Source organism: Danio rerio, chromosome 8 (assembly GCF_049306965.1).
Source record: "Danio rerio strain Tuebingen ecotype United States chromosome 8, GRCz12tu, whole genome shotgun sequence".
NCBI lineage: Eukaryota > Metazoa > Chordata > Actinopteri > Cypriniformes > Danionidae > Danio > Danio rerio.
Genome location: NC_133183.1, coordinates 4941416 through 4962078, shown reverse-complemented (window position 1 = coordinate 4962078; position 20663 = coordinate 4941416). Strand labels below are relative to the sequence as shown.

Here is a 20663-nt window from a genome sequence, read left to right as displayed (position 1 = left end):
TGCCAATAAAAGAAAAAACGGGGTCCCACTTTATATTAAGTGTCCTTAACTGCTGTGTACTTACATCAAAAAAATAAATACAATGTACTTACTGTGTTTATAATGTGTTTGAGAACACTTGTGGTGCTTTTGAGTTGAGATAGAGGTTGGGTTATGAACAGGTTTGGTGGTATGGGTAGGTTTAAGGGTGGGTTAAGGTTTAAGGGATGGTCAACAGTGTATTTACAAATGTAGTTACAAAAGTTAATTACAGATGTAATTACATACATGTATTTAATCAAGCATAAGTACACAGTAAATACATGTATTTACACAATAAGTACATTGCAATGAACTATTAATTTCTATGGAAGTACATATTAGTTAAGGCCACTTAATATAAAGTGGGACCAAAAACGGTGAATAAAAAATAACTGTGTGCAAGCATTGTCTTACACGTAAAACCATGACTGCAGCAATATCACTGTCTGAAGGCAGCATAGCAGAGAAGCTAAATCTTTCAAGCAAACATACCCAACTGGTTCCGAGAGACACATAAAATAACAAAGGTAGTGCGGGTGTTTATTGCTAAAGATTTGCAGCCGTTTTTGGTGATTGGAGATGTGGGCTTTTGTCATCTTATAATATACGCACAATATAAAAGCTCTCGATCCATGTTACAGACTTCAGTCTTGCATTTTTTCAGCACAGAGATAGTTAAGATGGTTTATTTATCTTTACTAAAGTACAAATATGTTTATTTGAAATGGCCAATTTATCTTTATTAACCTCACATGTGTGTTTATTTTCAAAGTGTAGGATTTCATGTGTTCTCCAGTTTGTCCATGAGCTACCAGCAGCTGTGAGATTTCTGTGTTAGTTTTTTATACAATACACCAGGAACTACTGAACTTTTCTTGGCTTTTAAGTAAAACAAAATGAGTATTGCAATAAATCGTTTTAATTTTTTTCGCCTTAACCTCTGACTGTTCCTATTGCCTATAGAATAAAAAAAATGTGTCAAGCCATGAGAACCGAACTGAAAACTGTGTTAAAAAACCGAGGGATGTATTGAACCGTGGGCTAACTGTATTGTCGCATTCCTAATAATAACTGTGTCATGTCAAAATAACCTAAAGCTGAAAAAAAAACATGTAATGATAGAGTGCAGCAAACAACGACAACAATTACTAAAATCAACAAATCAATATACAATTCTTTTTTTAACTAAAGATATGTATGAATACATATTAAAACATTTATCTCCTGGTTTCACAAACAAGGCTTAAGCCTAGTCCTAGACTCAAATGTAAGTCTGAGCTGTTTCAACTAAAATAAAATTGCACTGATTGATTTTTAAATATATCAGTGCTTTTGTTTTATCTCAAGATATACACCAGTGATGTTTCTTCCTAATCCTGGCTAGTGTAAGCCCTGTCTGTGAAACCGGGCCAAAGATAACACAAAAAATAAAACTGAGACACTAAAGATGGATTAATGATGCCTTTGCATTGCACTAATAAATCACCTCTTAAAAATGATCGCGTAAATAAAAGACTTCAGTGACTCACTGAGACTTGCTGTTGTTGAGTCTTTGTGGCTGATCCAGGAACAGTCTTTCACAGAGCAGTAGAACGGTGCAAAGGGCTGTGAGTAAAAGACAATCAGGGTTAAGAAAGCAGAAAACTTAGCAAAAGTATTAGATAAATATAAAAAGATGGTTAGTCATATTAAAAGGGTAAACATTTGTTATGTTAAATACTCTCCTATATTCTCCTGAACTAAATGTTCACCATGTCCTAACTACACACAATAAAGGGTATCTTTCTCCATGTTAAAACAAGTTTTTGTCTCAACCATCTTCGAGAGTGATGCATAAAACATCAATTTTAGAAGCGGTTACCATTGCTGAGACGTTGCAACAAAATCCCATAATGACAATGATCACCTCAGGTACAGATTCTGTGTTTTACTCAGTGTTAAAGGCTGCCAATGTGCATTTGAATAGCATTATATTTGACATGTATCACCACACTACTGAAAGCAGCAGCAGATGGTTCTCATCAGATCTTGAAATATTAATAACTAGCGAATGGTTTGAAAATGAAAGTCAGAACTGAGACTAGGCGCAAACCAACAACAAATGTATTGAATACATGAATAATTTGGATGTTACATTGACTGAAAATACGGATGGAAAAGTATGACACTTGATTGCTTTAATCCTTTATCTGTCGTTATTGTTTGTTTACTGTTTATTTCCTCATAATTTAGGCATCAGCTCGATGTCTCACAAGTATGTCTATTTAAGTGTTCTGTCTTGTGAGGGTGGGAAAGGGGTGGAGGGTGGTTAAAAAAGAATGTACACATGTATACTGAAATGATTCTGTAAATTATTGATGTGAAACTGATAAATAGTATATAGACAAAAAAAAATGTTAGTGGCTAGTGAAAATATTGTAAAAGTAATTTTTTAATGTAAATATTTGCAGAGATTTAAAAAAAAAAAGTGTTGAATATTGATATTTCTCTGTTTCCTACTTTGTTAAATCATTGTTGACAACAATGGGAAATCATTAACATGATCAGTGTCTTCACATAGATGAATATCATTAATTATTAATAATAGCATATAATTAAAAGTAAATTGAGCAAATTTGTTATTTGAGAAGTGTGTATCAAACTAGTAGCCCTTCACATTAATCAGTACCCATGAAGTAGCTCTCAGTTTCAAAAAGGTTGAAAAAGGTTTAAAAAGTTTTAAATCAGGTTGACCCCTGATATAAATGTGTCTGTCATGTCACGTCGTGTTTGGTGTGAACAAATCAATTGCTTGTCACTGGAATCTTGTCGCGTACACAGGCTAAGGCCACACTAGGGAATTCTCTGAAATAACTAAAAAGCATTGAGTTTCTGACCTTCTTCACTGGCCTGAGAGAGGAACTTCTCAGTGGTGAACAGAGGCTTCTTCTCATCCAGGATCAGGTTCCAGAAGGACGTCAGCTTTGCTTCTGAATGCAGATGAACAAAGACAAAAGTAGCCAAAAAATATATATAAGGACGCGATAAAAGTCTCTGTGTGGATAAGCATGAAGTAACTGCTATTATTATTGTCTATAGTGTCTAGGGCAGGAGTGGCCAACCCTGTTCCTGCAGATTTCAGTTGCAACCCATATTAAACACACCTGCCTGTAATTATCACGTGGTGTTCAGGTCCTAATTAATTGGTTCAGGTGTGTTTGATATGGGGAGCAACTGAAATCTGCAGGAAGGTGGCTCTCCAGGAACAGGGTTGGCCACCCCTGCTCTAGGGCATTGGAAAATAAAACAAAAAATTGTTCCAAAAATGAATGTTTATTAAATGATAAATCCGATCATATTTTTAACGTTAACCAGTTAAACTCCGCGGACTTTTTACTGAATTATATTCACATATTAAACAAGGAATCAAGGTGTTTCCATGGCGCAGAATGATCACTAAGCAGCCCCAGATAGCACAGACAGCGGTCATCTCTTACCTCATGCTGTGTTCTTCAGGACCTTTTCTCCACTGTTTGTGAGTTGATATGCATAAGTAATGCTTTTATATGTCTGACGTGGTCCACAGTGAATTATGTTTGATCAAACAAAAGAATAGTGAAATATGAAAACAATGATCGGTCCCTGTGGCTTGTACAGCACCTCTCAGCAGTTGGAATACAATAACTTTTGCATAGATTATGGTGGAGACATATTACAGACACGCTAGACCACACAGAGCCTAAAAGGTACACTTTCAAATTTGAGTTTATAAAAAATGAATTTAAAAAAAATACAAAAAGCGTCTCTTTTTTGGTGTTTATTATAGCACAGACAAAATTTACAGCTATTTTAAACACTTTTAATAGTGTTTTATGAAAATTCAAAGAGTTTCCATTTAAATTATACCAAATTTGTGCATTTACACCACTGCATGAGGATTTGGGAAGCTTTTAAATTTGGCTAGGCAAAATCCAGGCGGAAATCCCAAAATAACAGCAGAGTTTAACTGGTTAATATGTGATAAAAATTCTAAAAGCTTTCTTAGTAAAACTTTGCTGAATATGTTTAAGTGATTTTTTTTCATAAGCAGGACAGTCCAATGATATACTATTGGATATTTTGCAGAACAAACACTGAATGGGGGTCTTCTTTATGTAGTGATCAGGACAGGTGTAGATGTGAAGCTCACCAGACACAGAGTCCAGCACAGAGAGCCGACAGAGCAGCACAGATGCAGCCACGGCCTCAGACAGCAGTGTATGCTGGGTATTCTGAGCTGCAGCTTTCTCCACCGTCTGGATGAGCAGAGGCAGGAAGTCTACAGCCTGGCTGAGAGAGTCACCTGGACAAGATAAAAAATATGTTCATTTATTAAGGAATCAGGAACAATTTTGCTACTAAAACTCCCTGACTTTTTCAAGACTTAAGTAATCTTTCATGACCTAATGCTTTATGTAATCTCTACATATAAGTGGTAAATAACAAGAAAAACAGTGCACCTCAAATGCATTACAGCACATCATAAAACACAACAACTTATTTATTTAAAATTTTATCTATTTATTTTAAATATTTTTAGTTTTAAATATTTTTATATTAATATATAAATATATATAATAATGTGAGAGCATGTTTTTGCCCAAGGACAGAAGAGAAGTAAAGATAACTAACCTATATTCAAGTATACAGATGTTTGTTCAAATAATTTCCATGACCATAATAACCGTTTATTTGTTTATTGCCACATAAGCAACTTGGCTATTTGATTGCAAGATCAATATAGATTTAAACAGTTACACTTCATTTTAGGTCACATAAACTACAATGCACATACATTGAAAATAAGCATTGGTACAATGCACTTACTATCTACATACACTCACCGGCCACTTAATTAGGTACACCAAATTAGGTGTTCGTTAACGCAAGTTTCTAATCAGCCAATCACGTGGCAGCAACTCAATGCAGTTAAGCATGCAGACATGGTCAAGACGATCTGCTGCAGTTCAAACCGAGCCAAAGAATGGGGAGGAAAGGTGATTTAAGTGACTTTGAATGTGGCATGGTTGTTGGTGCCAGGCGGGCTGCTCTGGCTAAGAACAGGAAACTGAGGCTACAATTCACACAGGCTCACAAAAATTGGACAGTAAAAGATTGAAAAACGTTGCCTGATCTGATGAGTCTTAATTTCTGCTGCGACATTTGCATGGTTGGGTCAGAATTTGGTGTAAACAACATGAAAGCATGGATCCATCCTGCCTTTCAGGCAGCTGTTGTAATGGCGTAGCGGATATTTTCTTGGCACACTTTGGGCTCATTAGTACCAACTAAGCATTGTGTCCAGGATAATTTGTCATGTCATAAAGCGTGAATCATTTCATGTATCTGTTTTCTTGAACATGACAATGAGTTCACTGTACTTAAATGGCCTCCACAGTCACCAGATCTAAATCCGATAGAGCACTTATTGGATCTGGTGAAAGGGGAGATTGGCATCATGGATATGCAGCCGACAAATCTGTAGCAACTGTGTGATGCTATCATGTCAATATGGAGCAAAATCTCTGAGGAATATTTCCAGTACCTTGTTGAATCTCTGCCATGAAGGATTAAGGCAGTTCTGAAGGCAAAAAATGGTCCAACACGGTACTAGTAAGGTGTACCTAATAAAATGGCTGGTTCGTGTATATTGCAATTATGTTTTTAAACAATTTGCATGTAATCACATATATACCTAACTTCTGTAATTACATTTATAAGAACACTGTTAGCCTTTAACCATACCCATACCACCAAATGTGTCTCTAACCATTATTCCAACTTAATAGCCACATAAGCCTTCTCAACACATTATGAACTTATTTATTAATGTAAATACATAGTAATTAATGTGACCTAAAATAAAGTGCAACCTTAAAAAAAACTACATAATATTACTATAAACTTTATAATTCAATAAAAGAGGATATTAAAATGGACAAATTAAATTTTTCGGTATATAAGTTACTATTATTATTATTTCATAGTATTGTCAAATGATTAAGTGCAATAAAAGCATACAAAATAAATGATAAAATATGAATTTTTAAAGTAATAAACAAACAAAATATAAAAATTGCATTCAAAATATCATATTTGCTAAATATATTTATGCACAGTGTAGTTTTGTACATAAAAATACATGACATTAACTACAATAAACCATAAGATATATATTTTTTTTTTTCAATTTAATATAAATAACTTGTGGTAAATTTAAAAATATATATCAATCGAAGTGCTCTCAGTATAAAAATCTTTTCTTGTAGAAGCAGCACATAAAAAAACTGCATGTAAATACAAGCTTTAATTTTAGACGTGATTAATTGACAGCACTGTTATAAAGCCATCAGAAGCGTCCCGACAGCCCGACTGACCTTTAAAAGCACCGATCATGGCCTGCAGATACGCGTGTCGCACTGCGGATGTGGACGTCTTGAGGGTGAAGGCTTTTTTAAACCAGTCTCTCAACTCTGAGGGCACATCCAGCGTCAGGCGGCTCGTCCACTGAGACAACACCGACACTGCATGGACCAGCGTCCCCTCGTGGACTACAAACACAAACAAACAATCATTACCTATCAGACATTTATGCATATATTCATGCTGCTCAAGTTTTAGACTGTGTTCAATGAGCTTCCATTAGTTTTTAATCTATGAACTAACATCAACAAGAACTCATTTGTCACAGTATTTATCAGTGTCAGATAACGTTAGTTGATACAAATACTTCCACATGCATTTACAACTATCAAGATGAGCGGAAATGGAAAGACTAACATGTAAAAAAATGTACACTATTGTGTTTTTTGTAATATATTTAACAATAGCATACCTGTCAACCCTCCCGTTTTTCCCAGGATTCTCCTGTATTTTACAGTTCTTTCCCATATTTTCCCATATTTCTCTCGTATTTTCAGTGTTTCTCTGAAGGGTGGCCAGAAACATTAAAGAGCCGAGTCTCCCTATACACAACCCATACCGCCGAACCACCAGGGGCCGCCCCTTGCTCTTAAATGCGAGTCTGTTGTTCTTTCACTTTGTTTAGGCACGAAAACACTTTGAAATAAATATAAAAACGGCGCGATTCCTCTTTCTATTTATTACAGGTGCCGTGATCACCTCCTATGCAATCCTTAAAACATGTAACATATGTTTTATATAATGGTGCATGACTGTCAGCTGGCCCGCTCCACAGTGATAAATAGACGCTGTTGTTCAAATGGATTCTGGCTTTTGGGTACGTGTTTAAACAGACATGTACACATAATTAATAATAATAATATCTAAAGATGTCGTTCTTGGTGTTTTTTTTTTCCAAACACAACTAATTTAGTCTTAACTGAGCATAAAAGGTTAGGAAAGCAGTTGAATGCCTTCATTATATTGTTAGATGTGTGCCTTTTTAAAGAGACACCTCTGTTATTTAATGTAATCAAACAAAACAATCTAAACAAATAAGAGATAGATTTTTTGCTCTTTAATCAGAATGTGTACGTTATACAGTGAACAAACGGCTATAAGACTCGATAGCTTGATTCTATTTCATTATTATAGCTATTCATTTTAATAAGCTGAACTGTTTGCTAATGTATTTGCTGCTAATGTATATTTATTTTTTCTTACATAAAAATAAAAATAATAAAACATATTACTGACAATTTAACTGTTTATTTACAATGAAACAGCTCCAAATGAGCATTTTTAGTCATTTAGGATTTTTTAAAGGGGTGGGGGCATATGGTGGGCATATCCCTTATTTTCACATCCCAATGTTGACGGGTATGAACAATAGTTAAAAAATAACTACTGTACTCTTACTACAAGTTAATATCTAATAAATAATATTAAAATATGCAATATTTAGATACAAAATAACAAATGCTGAAATTGCCGTTGATATTTTAGACGTATGTTTCATTGTTCGCTTATGTTAATTAACGTTGACAAATGAAACCTTAATCTTGTTACGCAGATTGCTTAATGCAAATGAAACCATGTATTCAAGACCTAACAAAATCACTATAAGGTCTTAAATAGCAAATAGGACAAAAAAAAATTAATACAATATTGCTTTATAAAATTTTGCTTATTTCAAGTTCATATTTAAATGTTTTTGGTATTAAAGCTAACTAAACCAAAAATGTTACTAATCTAAAGCTTTAATAAAAAACAAATATTAAAAACATATAATCCAAGTAGTTTTGCAGGAAAAAATTGAATTAAAGAGCCCCTGTTATCCATGAAATAGGGTCATATTTTGGTTGTAAGGGTCTCCAACAACGGTCTAATATGCATGCAAGGTCAAAAAACACTTTCATTATCTTGTAATCTGCATTTATTTTTACCTAATTATCCCAGCGACTCCTGTATGAATTGTTCAGTGATTCATTTGTTCCCAAACCCCTCCTTAGCGCGAAGCTAATCTGCGCTGATTGGACCGATGACAGCCTGTTTTGATTGGTCGACACTGACTGCCTTCAGCGCGAGACGGAGTGAAATGCCCAGCAGCTAATCAGCAATATAAAATTAGTCACAGTGCATACCCGCTTCAAAGTGTAAGGCGTGGATTTTGCCTGCCAGTGGGTGAATGTAAATACAGACGATGGACTTGAAAATACCGACGACTAACTATTTTATTGAGCAAAAACTCCAAGAACTGGCGAGGAGATCTCTTAGCCGTCACACTCTACCTGCTCTTTTCACACACACACACACATATTACCCTCCTCGGAGGAGGACACAACATTACCCTCCTCCTCGGAGGTCCGTAAACAAAGCGGCACGCGTCGCATTTTCAATATGGCTTTACACGCGATATGAGAATTTAGCGAGTTAAACTGATTCAGTACACGCGGTTATAAGTAACAAATCACAACTAAATACATTTGCAAGCTAGAGTAACAAGGCAACAACTTTGATCTCACATACTTACAATTGCGAAATGGAGGAAGAAACCGATCCCTGTTCTGACATGTCCATCAGTACACTTTACTGATCCTTCCTTTAACTAACAGCTGATGAAGTCTACTTTGTAAGCATGTCGTTTCTAGAAGCACTCGAACTGCTCATGGCTGGGCTATAATGCTGAGGTTTCATCTATGGGTAGAGACTCAATAATATGCATCTGCACAGCGTGACTTCATTCGACCGGTGTGTGTGTGTGTGTGTGTGGCTTTTTTTCTGTGTTAAGCCTGGTTTATCCTTCTGCGTCAAGTGACCCTTCTGCTTAACCCACAGCGCATGCAACGCGCGTAGCTGTGCATTTATACTTCTGCGCGCTGTCTCTGTTGGTCTGCATTAACACTTCTGAAACACTAGTTGGCAGTGAGGTGTTAATGCTCCTCTGTGTCGAGTTTCTTCGCTGCTTTTTTGATTTTCCTGAACACTTCCGGGATGTACAAGTGGCTCGAACTCGCTCATTTTGAGGCAGGAACCGGCGGATGTGCAACAACTTTAACTATGAGGTAAACACAAAACAAAACTTTCCATCCAGAGATCCTTCGCGGGACTCCACACTTGTAAACAATCGCTCCATCAGGCTCGCGCCATTCACACGACTCTCGGTCCCGCCCAGACTCGTCAGCTCTACCAAGCCGACTAATCACAGAGCTTGCGCTATGGGTCGTTACGACGTGTAGTTACATTTTTAGAGAGGTGCACGTCAGCGATACCGACGGCCACGGTGAAGGGCTATGCGTCAGCGCCATAGCATACGCCGGCGTTTGACGCAGAAGTATAAATCAGCCTTTAGATGGCGGGGCCGCAGGTTTCAAATCTCCCGGGTTTGCGCGCGCAACTACTTGTGTTTCGTGGACATGTCATCGCGAATCACCTAATGACTCGTTATCAAGACGACTTGACGACAAGCACTGAGTCGACTCTTTTATAGATGAATCAACAGTTTAACACTGTACACTTACAGATTTAAGCCTTAGCTGGATATTTCACTTCACTTAGAGCTGTGTCAAACACTACATGGAAGGGCATTTTCAAAAACCCATAATATGGGCTCTTTAAATAGACTTAAAATGTACTTAAGTAACTAAAACTGAAATTTGTCGTGTGTATTTAATATTTGTAGTAAACATGTAACCAGAAAACAAAAAAAAAAGTAAATTAATTTCATGCAATTAAGAAATTCAAGCATCCGTTTCTAATTCTCAAAGACAGTTAACGGTCACAAAGTGCAAATAATAAAACATGCATATTATATTTTAAGTTTTAATTTTTCTGATCAGTCATAAGCTTGTCATCAACTCAAGAAATGCTCCAAATCCTCAATCCAGTATAACAGGAGCAGAATAAAAGCAGTAAAGCCTCACCTTCCTGCTGCAGGTATGGGATGAACATCACAGCCACGCTGGAGCTCAGAGACTGAGAAGAAGAGCCAGAGACAGCGTGATGACTACAGCTCCTGATTCCTGATTCACAAACACAAACAAACAACACAATCAACTACCAATCACAAAGACACACACCAGTTTAGAGCTACACAGAAGCGGTTTCTTTCTCAAAGCTGTTATATTTGGACCTTATGCAATATGAGGGTCAATATAAGATGCCATTGCATTCTTGCATTTTATCAGTGCAGGCATGCTTGCATATGATTAGAATAAGTAAATGTTAAAACGGGGTAAAACAAGCCTTTCTCTTTATGTCTTATTAACAGTTCCTCATGATGATTTTGAATTAAAATGGTTTAATACACCTCTAATTGCTCCCATTAGATTTAGTGTAAAGGAATTGCAGTGCAAAAGGGCCCAAGGGCATATGAGAAAGAGAGACGGTATATTCACCTGAGAGGACGCTCATCTTCTGGGCCACAACAGTCAGCTTTCCCTCTGAGCCTGTGCAAAAAATTATCAAAAATCAGGGTAAACAAAACCTTAACCCTTAAAGACCTAGAGGTATTTTGTGGGCACCCAATGGGCCTAATTTTTTATTTATTTATTTATTTTAAGCAGTTTTATTGTTATGTTAGCAGTTAGCCACAAGTGTCATATATTACTTTAAACAGGAGAACCTGAAGCCTCAATCTGTATCATTTAAAGGTTCAGTCTAAAATATTTTTTGGTCCAAAAACATATGAACAGACAGAAAATATTCCAGAATTTTAAGAAAAACATTTTTTTAATAAAGTGGAATTTTCTAGTTATTACAAACAAAACCTTATAAAGTTTTTTTTCTTTCTTTAGAAAAACACGCTATTAGGTTTTATACTTCCAAAATAAATTTTGTCTACATCCACCTTTCCCTGAGCAAGTTATAGCAATTTATTTCAATGTTATTCTAAGGCGTTTTTCAGTGGAGAAAAAACTAGTGCATTTATTTACTGACAATATATTTGCCCATAAGTTCTGGGAATGAACTAAATAGAAAGATTGTTACAAAATAACAGAACACTGAAGCAAGTTTGACTTTCCAAATAATATTTTCAGTTACCATAAACAACACCACTTACAATCAACAAATAAGAAAATAAAAAATAATGCGTCAAAGTCCAAATTAACATGGTGCAAATCCTCAGTAAAAAATAAGATATAAATATTTACTATACTATAAATAGTTACATAACTAAACTAGACTCAATATGGACCATCCTTAGGTTTTATGTGCCAGCATATGATGTTGACCCTGCTGCTTCTCAACTTTTGCATTGCAGACAAACAGCCGCACCATCATTTGCGTCCTTTGAAAACAGCAAGAGCAGAACTTCGTCTTTGCTGTGTCACTGTTTTGTCATGTTTCTGTGCTGTTGTGCAAGCAAAAGTACTTAGGATGAGAATTATTTCATGCAAAACTTTTTTGCGCTTTATTTAGCCGTGCGTAAATGTGCAGCCTATTTCTCATTCCGGGTTGTTCAAATGGTTGATTGGTGGTCCACAAGCGAAACCTATGCTTATTGGTTGAGAGAGAGAGTGAGTTTGAACCAATCTGGGCATGGAGGAGGGAAAATGCATCAATGCATCATGTCTGGTTTGTCCGGAGACACAAGCCACATGCGTTCCTTTGTCAAATCAGCGTTGTCAAAATATGATGACGTAACCACACTGATTCCGGAGCCTCCGAAGGTTCATGAATGTAATGTCAGTGGTGGAAAGCGGAGACTCTCTTCTTTGTGCCAATCATTGAATTGTACGGATTTTAGCCACAGGCGACTGTTTCAGTCTTTAAGGGTTAAAGGTCGCGTGAAGAGCTTCGAAATGTGCATTTTTATTATTCGATGTTTGACGCAATCTCAACTGAAAAACTGAAAGAGGGTGGGACAGAGTAGATCCTCCCCTTTTAAAAAAGCAGCCAATAGCGTTTTGCTTTCTCAGCTTTGCCAGTGAGAGTGGTTGAGCCCAAGCACATCATATGAAAAGCGGGGTGAGGAAATGACACAATACAAACAGTCATATATCATCTAAAGGTGAATTTTGTCACTGTTTTGTACCACACTCGCTTCTAGATATCTTTGAAGACTAACATACTGATACCAACATCTAAAAACACTTGATTTGAATTTCACTGGACCTTTAAGAAACTAAACAGGTTCTGGTTAGGTGCATGAGATCTTTTTATTTTTCTCATCTGAACGTGAAAGTTCATGCATGAGATTTCATTTATTTAGCTTAGTTTTTTTAATAGTACTATTCGTGGCATTTTGTTTGTTCGAAATAAGATTCTTATTTTATTTTTTTGCATCAGTCTTTGGTAAATCTTTATAATTTGTATAGTTTTGTAACTGAAATTTAGGGATATGCCCATCCAATACTTGTATCCGATATCATCTTCGATACAGCACATTTTTGCTGGATCAGGTATCGGCCAGCTAGTACCACTCCAAATCCAATCTTGCGTGTGTAATTTTTAAGCCAACAAAAGCCGTGAAGGTAGCCTGTTATGGCCCATTTCCACTGAGAGGTACAGTACGGTTCGGGTTACCTTTATCAAGCTTGCGTTTCCACTACCAATGGTACCCTTTTGGTGGACGTGGTGTATGACAGAAGGTGAAAGCAGAAACTAGACAACCTTTTTTTCTGTCCTGCGCAGCGCCGCTTTACAAACACATCGGGGAAAACTGCAAATACAAAATGTGTTCTGTGTCCTCAAACAACTGTTCATGCTTTATATGACATGGTAAAATTTATAAATGAAATTTACACGTAGAGCTATATTAGTGAAAAGCTGCTGAGCGCAACGAAATATAGGCTGTATTTTATTACTTGCTTTTATGTGCTGAAATACTAAACACTTTCCTTAAGATCACAGAATAATATGCAACATCTTTAAATAAAGGGGAATCACCTATTAAGTGTCATATAGCCTATAAGGAAAAATGAGTATGTTTCAGGTCTCTCCGGAGCATTTGAGCTGAATGTTTGACAGCGGCTTTCTAAACGAGGATGTTATAAAATACAATATCTACCAAGTTACTACTGGAGAATTTCTGTGGTGTTATATTATGGATGATGCGCTCCCTGTGCTGGCGAGACCACTCGATGTTCGATGCCAACAGTGGGTGGGTGAGTAAATGAATATAATGAATGAAAACACACAGGCCCGTGCGTATAGACATATCATGTACTGCTCTACAGTAACGTGTCATTTGTTTGTGTCGGTTGTCTTCATTTTAATAGTTTCGTGATGATGTGCTGTGCTTTATCTGCCTGATTCCTGCTGAAGTGGGCGGGTTGTGTGACGTATGATTCGTGGGACGTTCTGGGGGCGGGGTTTGCATGACACGCTGCAAGCTATTAGCCCGACAAGTGGAAACGCGACATGATTTCGACCTCACTGCTCAACCTCCCGGGCGATTGGCCCGGCCCGATAAAAGCCCTGGCTTGCACTGGCCCAACAGTGGAAATGCAGCTATTGAGGGTCAATATGGCTGGACCACAACAGATCATATCAGTGTCTTAAGGAATGCTCAAATAATAGGGATGTAACGGTATCAGAATTTCACGGTACGGTAATACCTCGGTATGAATGTCACGGTACGGTATTTATTGAATCATTTACAGGAAAAAACAAAACTTATGAAAATACTCCAAAAAAGTGCCAAAAGTGTCAATGACATACAAATTAGTCATCTATCTGTAAGCTTTGAAACAGGAACTTCAATTTTAATAACAAAAAATTATTAAACCATGTAAAAAAATAAAGTTTCAATTTAGTATTGTTGAAAACTCATCACATTCAACATTTAATCACTCACTCACTTAGATAGAGATGGGTTTAAAGGAAAATTATAATATAAATATAATCTGGTAAAAGCTGGTATCTCTGGGTATTTACAATGTCCCCTGCAACAGAAAAAACCCTCTCATTTGGGACTGAGGTTTCTGGGACAGAGAGATATGACTTGGCCCAGGTTGACAGCAGTGGGTAACGTTGTGCATTGTCTTTCCCCCACTTGAGAGGACAAACCATGAGTGAGATAGAGATCTCATGTCTGCATCAATCTGAACAGTGCGCTGTGTTTCTGCAGTCCCCATGACTGATTATTAGTCCTATTCCCCAACTTGCAAGCACGTGCACACATAGGGCTCAACCTGTGCAGTGCACATGCCCTTTTTAGTCTTGGATAGAAAGTTCCCTTCCAAAATGATCAAAAGTGCCCCCGCGACGCGACATACCCTCCGTCCCCGCATTACAGTACGCGCGCGACAACACAGCTGATAAGAACTCACGCGACAACACCGCTATTCAGTACGTGCGCGACAACACAGCTGATAAGAACTCGCGCGACACGCCACTATTCAGTATGCGCGCGACAACACAGCTGATAAGAACTCGCGCGACAACACTGCTATTCAGTACGCGCACGACAACACAGCTGATAAGAACTCACGCGACAACACCGCTATTCAGTACGCGCGCGACAACACAGCTGATAAGAACTCGCGCGACAACACAGCTGATAAGAACTCGCGCAACAACACCACTATTCAGTACGCGCGTGGCGACAACACCCAGCTCTTTTTCATCCCCGCTTCTAGCAGCACACTCCATTTCCGCATTACTGGATCTGTAGCGACAACAGACCGCAAGGGATGATGGCCAAGCCTGGGCTGATGAGAATTGTAGTTTTCGCTACCTCCCGTTCACTTCATTCGCCTGAGCAAATTTTCTCAGAAGACCTATAGTTTTACCGAGTCATGCGACTACGGTAATATCGAAAAAAATTAATATTGCGGTATGACGGTATTTACAATACCGTTACATCCCTATCAAATAATGTAGCCTAGTTTACAGCAAGCAATAATGTTTTTAGTTAGATTGTGTGTCTGTCATGTATAGTAAGCCTATAAGTCTGTTATTATTTACTAAAGAAGATATATTTTTTAAATGTATTACCACAACTATAGAAAGTGTATTATGTATTAAAAAAAAGGAAATGAAAGAAAGAAAAACAAACAAACAAAAAAAAACAGCTCAGTATTTGGATCAGATTTGTATTAGTTAATAATCAGAATGTATTGGAGATTGGACTAAAAAAATGGTATCCGTGCATCTCTACTGAAATGTGCATGCTTTTAAAGTTCACTTGTTTGCACTTTATCATAATAAATACATTTATTGACTTTAATATAGTACATAAATGACATCAAAGTATATAATAGGAACATGCAAAATAGGACCGTCAAATTAAGTGCTACAGATCACAGTAATGACTCTTCCAGGTGTATAAATAGCATTAATAAATGACCTGCGAGGATGTTGAAGAGGTGTTTGGTAAGGTCCTGGACGGCGCTTGGGTCACTGCACTGCTGGGTCAGATTCTGCAGCGCCGCCACCGCCTGCTCCATCAGCTCTGGGTTATTAGCCTTCAGCTGACCTGAAACACACAAACACCACATTAAACCTGCTCACACACACACACCTCAGATGAACATCCTGAGAACACTCACTGGAGATGCCCTTTCCGATGTCCAACGCGTACTGACTTAGATCCAGAGTGAGAGACGCCAACATGGAGGAGATTGCTGGAGGAGACAGCACAACACACAACATCAGCTAAACATGACAACCAACAGAATCTAATACTAAAAACTATGACAGATCAGTTTAAAACGTGGACAAAAATTGTTGATCCAACTGAAAGAAAACTACAGTGGTCACTGAAATAACTTGAAACGTAAGTAACTACCAATCAAAAACTCTGGAAAATAAACTAGTGAAGGAGTTTGTTAAAATACAACACCTGGAAAAGGCAAAAACGGCACTTTTTTGGAAGACGAAGGTAAGAATATGCGACTTCCTGTTGGGTTTGAGATTTTGCTTCAAGAGATTTTTTGTAGGATTGATGTGTGTGCCAATATTCGTACGTGTGCATGAAACGTAGCTCAGGGGCCAGTCCGTTAAATGTGTATAGGTGGTGCTGTCGAGTCATTTTGCCAACCCACTTCCGAAACCTATAACTGATGTAAATGTTCGCCATTCTGGCACATGTGTAAAGTTTTGTGAGTTTGAGCATGTTTAGGTTCTCAAAATGCAATTCATTTTAGAGAATAATAGTAATAAAAATAATAAACGAAGCAATTTCAGTAGGGCTTACGCACAGTAGGTGCTCGGCCCCTAATAACAATATTATTATAATAATTAAAATTAAAAGCAAAAAATAAGTACTACTTGAAATAAATTGAACATTAAATAGTTAACGTAAGTACATGGAACATGTTTAACAAAGCCACCTTAAAGAGTCACGAAACGCCAAACCACATTTTTTGTGCTGGTGACAGTCGTATCTGTGTCCCACGCTGCTAAAAACACTAATAGGACACATATATTACACTAAAAAGTTTAAATTGGTTGTTTTTGCGTTATTTGAGCAAATTCGTTCTTTCGGATTGAAAAGAATTTTTAAAGCTGCGTCATCGCAATTAGATCCTTGCGTGTATTCCAGTGTGGAGACTGGATGTCTGTACCAACGAGTACATTGTGACGTCTCTAAGTGTGCAGAATTAATTCATGAGAAAAACTTGGTTCAAACCAATCAGCGCGCTCTATTGTGAATGAGGTGCAACTTCTTTAATATGCAGGATAGCTTCTAGGATAGATAGACTGTCAGGATAGATAGACTGTTTTTATCTGTTACGGCATTCAGACGGCAGAGAAACGCCATGTTGTGTTGCCAAAACAAATGGAAGAACAAGAATTGTTTAGAGTCAGTGTTGTGTTTATAAATGTGCTGCAACGAAGGTTTTGTTTTCATTTTCCGCAATGAGAGCGCAGCTGGAATAACGGGACTAAACGCAACAGAAATGCGTTTGTATGGAACATTTTTTTACCCAAGAGCTGTTCGCATCTGGAACTGGTGAAATCCAGATTTGCCGCTCATCTCCTTTTAAACAACACGCGGCTCTAGTTGGTGTTGATTGTCCTGTCTCTACAGATTTGGTAAGTGTGCGATCAGTGTTCTTTGTTTATTCAGAGGCAAAGTTAGTTCGTATTGTCAGCAGTACTCTTTTAGTTTTTAAAGACATACCATAGTCTAAATGATTTGGTTACTAAATTTACAATACGTTAACATCACTACAATATTATGGACTGAAAGATCCGCTGTAAATTCTACTCTCAGAGTGTTAACATGTAAACACCACAATCAAACTATTACCTTCTTGTAGGATTTTCGGTGCATTTTGTGACAGGATAGTCTATACAAACACGGCTTTCTGACGCTACGTTACCTAGCGAGTGCATCTGAGTTACCAAGAAATGCTGAGTTTTTTTTTCTTCCATTTGCCGTACGGTAGGGCTGCACGATATTGGAAAAAATTGACATTGCGATATTTTTTTCCCTGCAATATATATTGCGATATTTACACATATATATATAATAAAGATATCCTTTTGCACACATTACATACAGTATCACTGTTTTATCTGCTGCACCACTGACTGTAAAATTCTTTCACATAGAAGTGGCGGGAAGCTATGCTAAGGTTAACTAGCTTAGCATATATCTTGCTGTCTGCAAATGACAGTAATTTAAACGTACCATAAAACTCCTATAAGTGCATAAAATTGTCTATTGTCTTAATTACCGTGCTAACAGAGCTAACTTATGTAAACAGAGCAACAGATTGCAGACGTCAATAATGCAGCATAATGGAATAATATACCAATCAAACTCCGCTTTAAGTATGCTACAAGTTTATAAACTGCCTCTGGAACCCAGTTCAGATACAAAAATTTATTTAACAAAAATAGTAATGCAGTAAAGTATTTTTCGCTCTGCCAAGCCTTCTCTGTTGCTGTGTGGAGCAGCAGCCTGCGTCAGTCACCTTTTACCCCGGCCCCACCCCGCCCCCCGACTCCTGAACGTCTGTCTGTCTGTCTGTCTCACTCACTCACTCATGCTGGCATGCACTGCGGTCTCATGAGGAAACCCAGCTTTTTGATGTTTTTCTTGTTCCCGAATACAAATAATTTTTCAAGTATTTGTTCGAAATAAGTGTTGGTAAAAACGCGCTATTCGTGCTTATCCGAATACCGTATTCGGCTCCACCCTATATATATATATATATATAAATATATAAGGGGTGTCAAAATTAATTGTTTCTTCTGTGCACCGCGATGCAGACGCGGACAATTCAGTATCGGTTCAGTAATAATCATAACCGGTTATTATGTACTGACGTCATTTATCTCCTATGCTCTCTGTCGCGAGGGAGGTGAGCGCGAGTATTTACAACACTCAGCCAACTCAGGGCCGGTCCGTGGCATAGGCACCATAGGCAAATGCTAAGGGCGCTGTATATCCAGGAGGGCCTCAGAAAGAAGCGCGGTTCAGTTGGTTTTGTTTTCGATATTCTTGACACACATCCAGTTATAGACGGCAATAACTCAAAAAACGCTTACTCTAAAAAGATCTAAAGTGTGTTTCCTACAGAAAGACAAAGCTGGTTATGTTTCACAGCTGTCTTTCTTTTCTTTCGCTCCACACTACGAGCACTGCTCCGTTTAAGCCCTCGCAATATGTGTATAGCCGGGATAGCTCGCGCTGAGAGGAGCTCTCAGCAAGGGCCCGTCGGAAAAGTGCTTCTTTTTTTTTTTTTTTTTTTTTTTTTCTGCTCTGCTCTTCGCGAGCTCTCCCTGTTGCGAGGGCTTAAGTGTGTGTGCGTGTGTGTGTTTGTTTCTTTGGTGCTGTCTATGTTTGTGTTTGAATGAGAGACAGTGTGTTGCTGTGTGTCTGTGTGTTTATACAGACAGCTTGTTATAGCCTCTCCTCTAAAATATAACACTGTATATGGAAAGCGTCGTCAACGCACCGTGATGCACCGAAATATCGAATTGAACCGAATCGAAGGCATGATAATCGTAACCAAACTGTGAGACCAGTATAGGTTCACACCTCTAATATATATATATATATATATATATATATATATATATATATATATATATATAATTTGTTTAGTTTTTTTGCTTTGCATCGCACCTCCTGCGATGTGACTATTGCGGATGCATACATCACGATTTCGATGCTGAAACGATTAGAACTACACTCTTCCAGCAGTTCCTCGCATCCAATATCTCGTTTGTCATCGGGAAATGCATGAAATGTTCCAGAATTAAAGTGAAAGTGCCAAACTGCAGTTAAAGTCGACAAATTAATAATTTGACACATAATTTGATGACTGATGCCCTTGTAAACACAGTCATTGTCTTTCTCCCCTGCGTCTGTGTGTTTGTTTTGCCTCTGTGAAAATCAGCGCATGCCCAAACGGAAACTCCCATTTATATGCTTTCCCTCCCCCGACACTCCCACCTGAAAAGAGCTGGACACACCCACTTTCCTGACTTTTTTCAAACTAGAGGTGTTTCATGGCCCTTAAAATAGTGTTAGCAAACTTTCATTTTATTTCTGACCGCTAGATGCAAGAACAACAAAGTTATTTAACATTCACAATTAGATATGTACATTTTTCATTTACTAATTCAAAATAAACAGTTCAAAAAAAAAAAAAGTATAGTGTTTAAATTCAATCTAAAGGTAACATCAGTTTGACTCACTCTGCATGCAGTTCTCAGGGCTGCGCAGAAGAGCTTTCTGTAATGTGGGCAGCAGCTGCTCCTTAAACTCAGCGTGAGACATGTGGCGAAGAATAGAGCCGCTCTTTTCCTGAAAACACACACTCAACATTAGCTTTATGATCTTCACAATGCTAAGAGTTTAGATTTACTCATTTAGCAGATGCTTTTACCTAAATCGAATTACAAATGAGGATTAAACAAGCACTTCAGTCATCAGAGCACCAGAATACAGGTGCCATAACATGTCTTAAGTCAGTTTAGCAGGGTTTTTTCATTATTATTGAACAGCAATAGCATGACTCTCACCAGTATGTGCTGAAGTGGTCTGGTTTTACTCATCAGCACCGTCTTCATGTAGAGATCCAGGAGAGCTGCCTGAAGCACAATAGAGATGCCATGGTTAACGCTAAGTAAAACTATAAAAATAATGTTTCTGTACACGGTCATGTAGTGAGTCATCTTAATTAACTACATGCACTTAAGGCTGATTTATACTTCTACGTCAAGCGCACGCGTATGCTACGGCATTGATGCATAGCCCTTCGCCGTGGCCGTCGGCTTCGCTGACGTGCACCTCTCAAAAAATGTAACTACAC

General features: G+C 37.8%; 1 protein-coding gene across 2 annotated transcripts in view; it reads right to left on the bottom strand.

The window, feature by feature from the left end:
* The window catches only part of gcn1 (GCN1 activator of EIF2AK4), a 779792-nt gene that overhangs the window by 746000 nt on the left and 13129 nt on the right, over nt 1-20663 (bottom strand). For both annotated transcript variants that reach the window (XR_012384057.1, XM_073910032.1), the window contains exons 8-17: nt 20374-20442; nt 20047-20155; nt 15939-16013; nt 15737-15865; nt 10839-10889; nt 10365-10463; nt 6417-6590; nt 4190-4342; nt 2898-2990; nt 1551-1626 (exon numbers count right to left, since the gene is read on the bottom strand). Coding sequence is in view for 1 of the 2 variants with exons in the window: in XM_073910032.1 (XP_073766133.1) it covers nt 1551-1626; nt 2898-2990; nt 4190-4342; nt 6417-6590; nt 10365-10463; nt 10839-10889; nt 15737-15865; nt 15939-16013; nt 20047-20155; nt 20374-20442 (1028 nt within the window). In the remaining variant the exon portion in view is untranslated. The remainder of the gene's footprint in view (nt 1-1550; nt 1627-2897; nt 2991-4189; nt 4343-6416; nt 6591-10364; nt 10464-10838; nt 10890-15736; nt 15866-15938; nt 16014-20046; nt 20156-20373; nt 20443-20663) is intronic.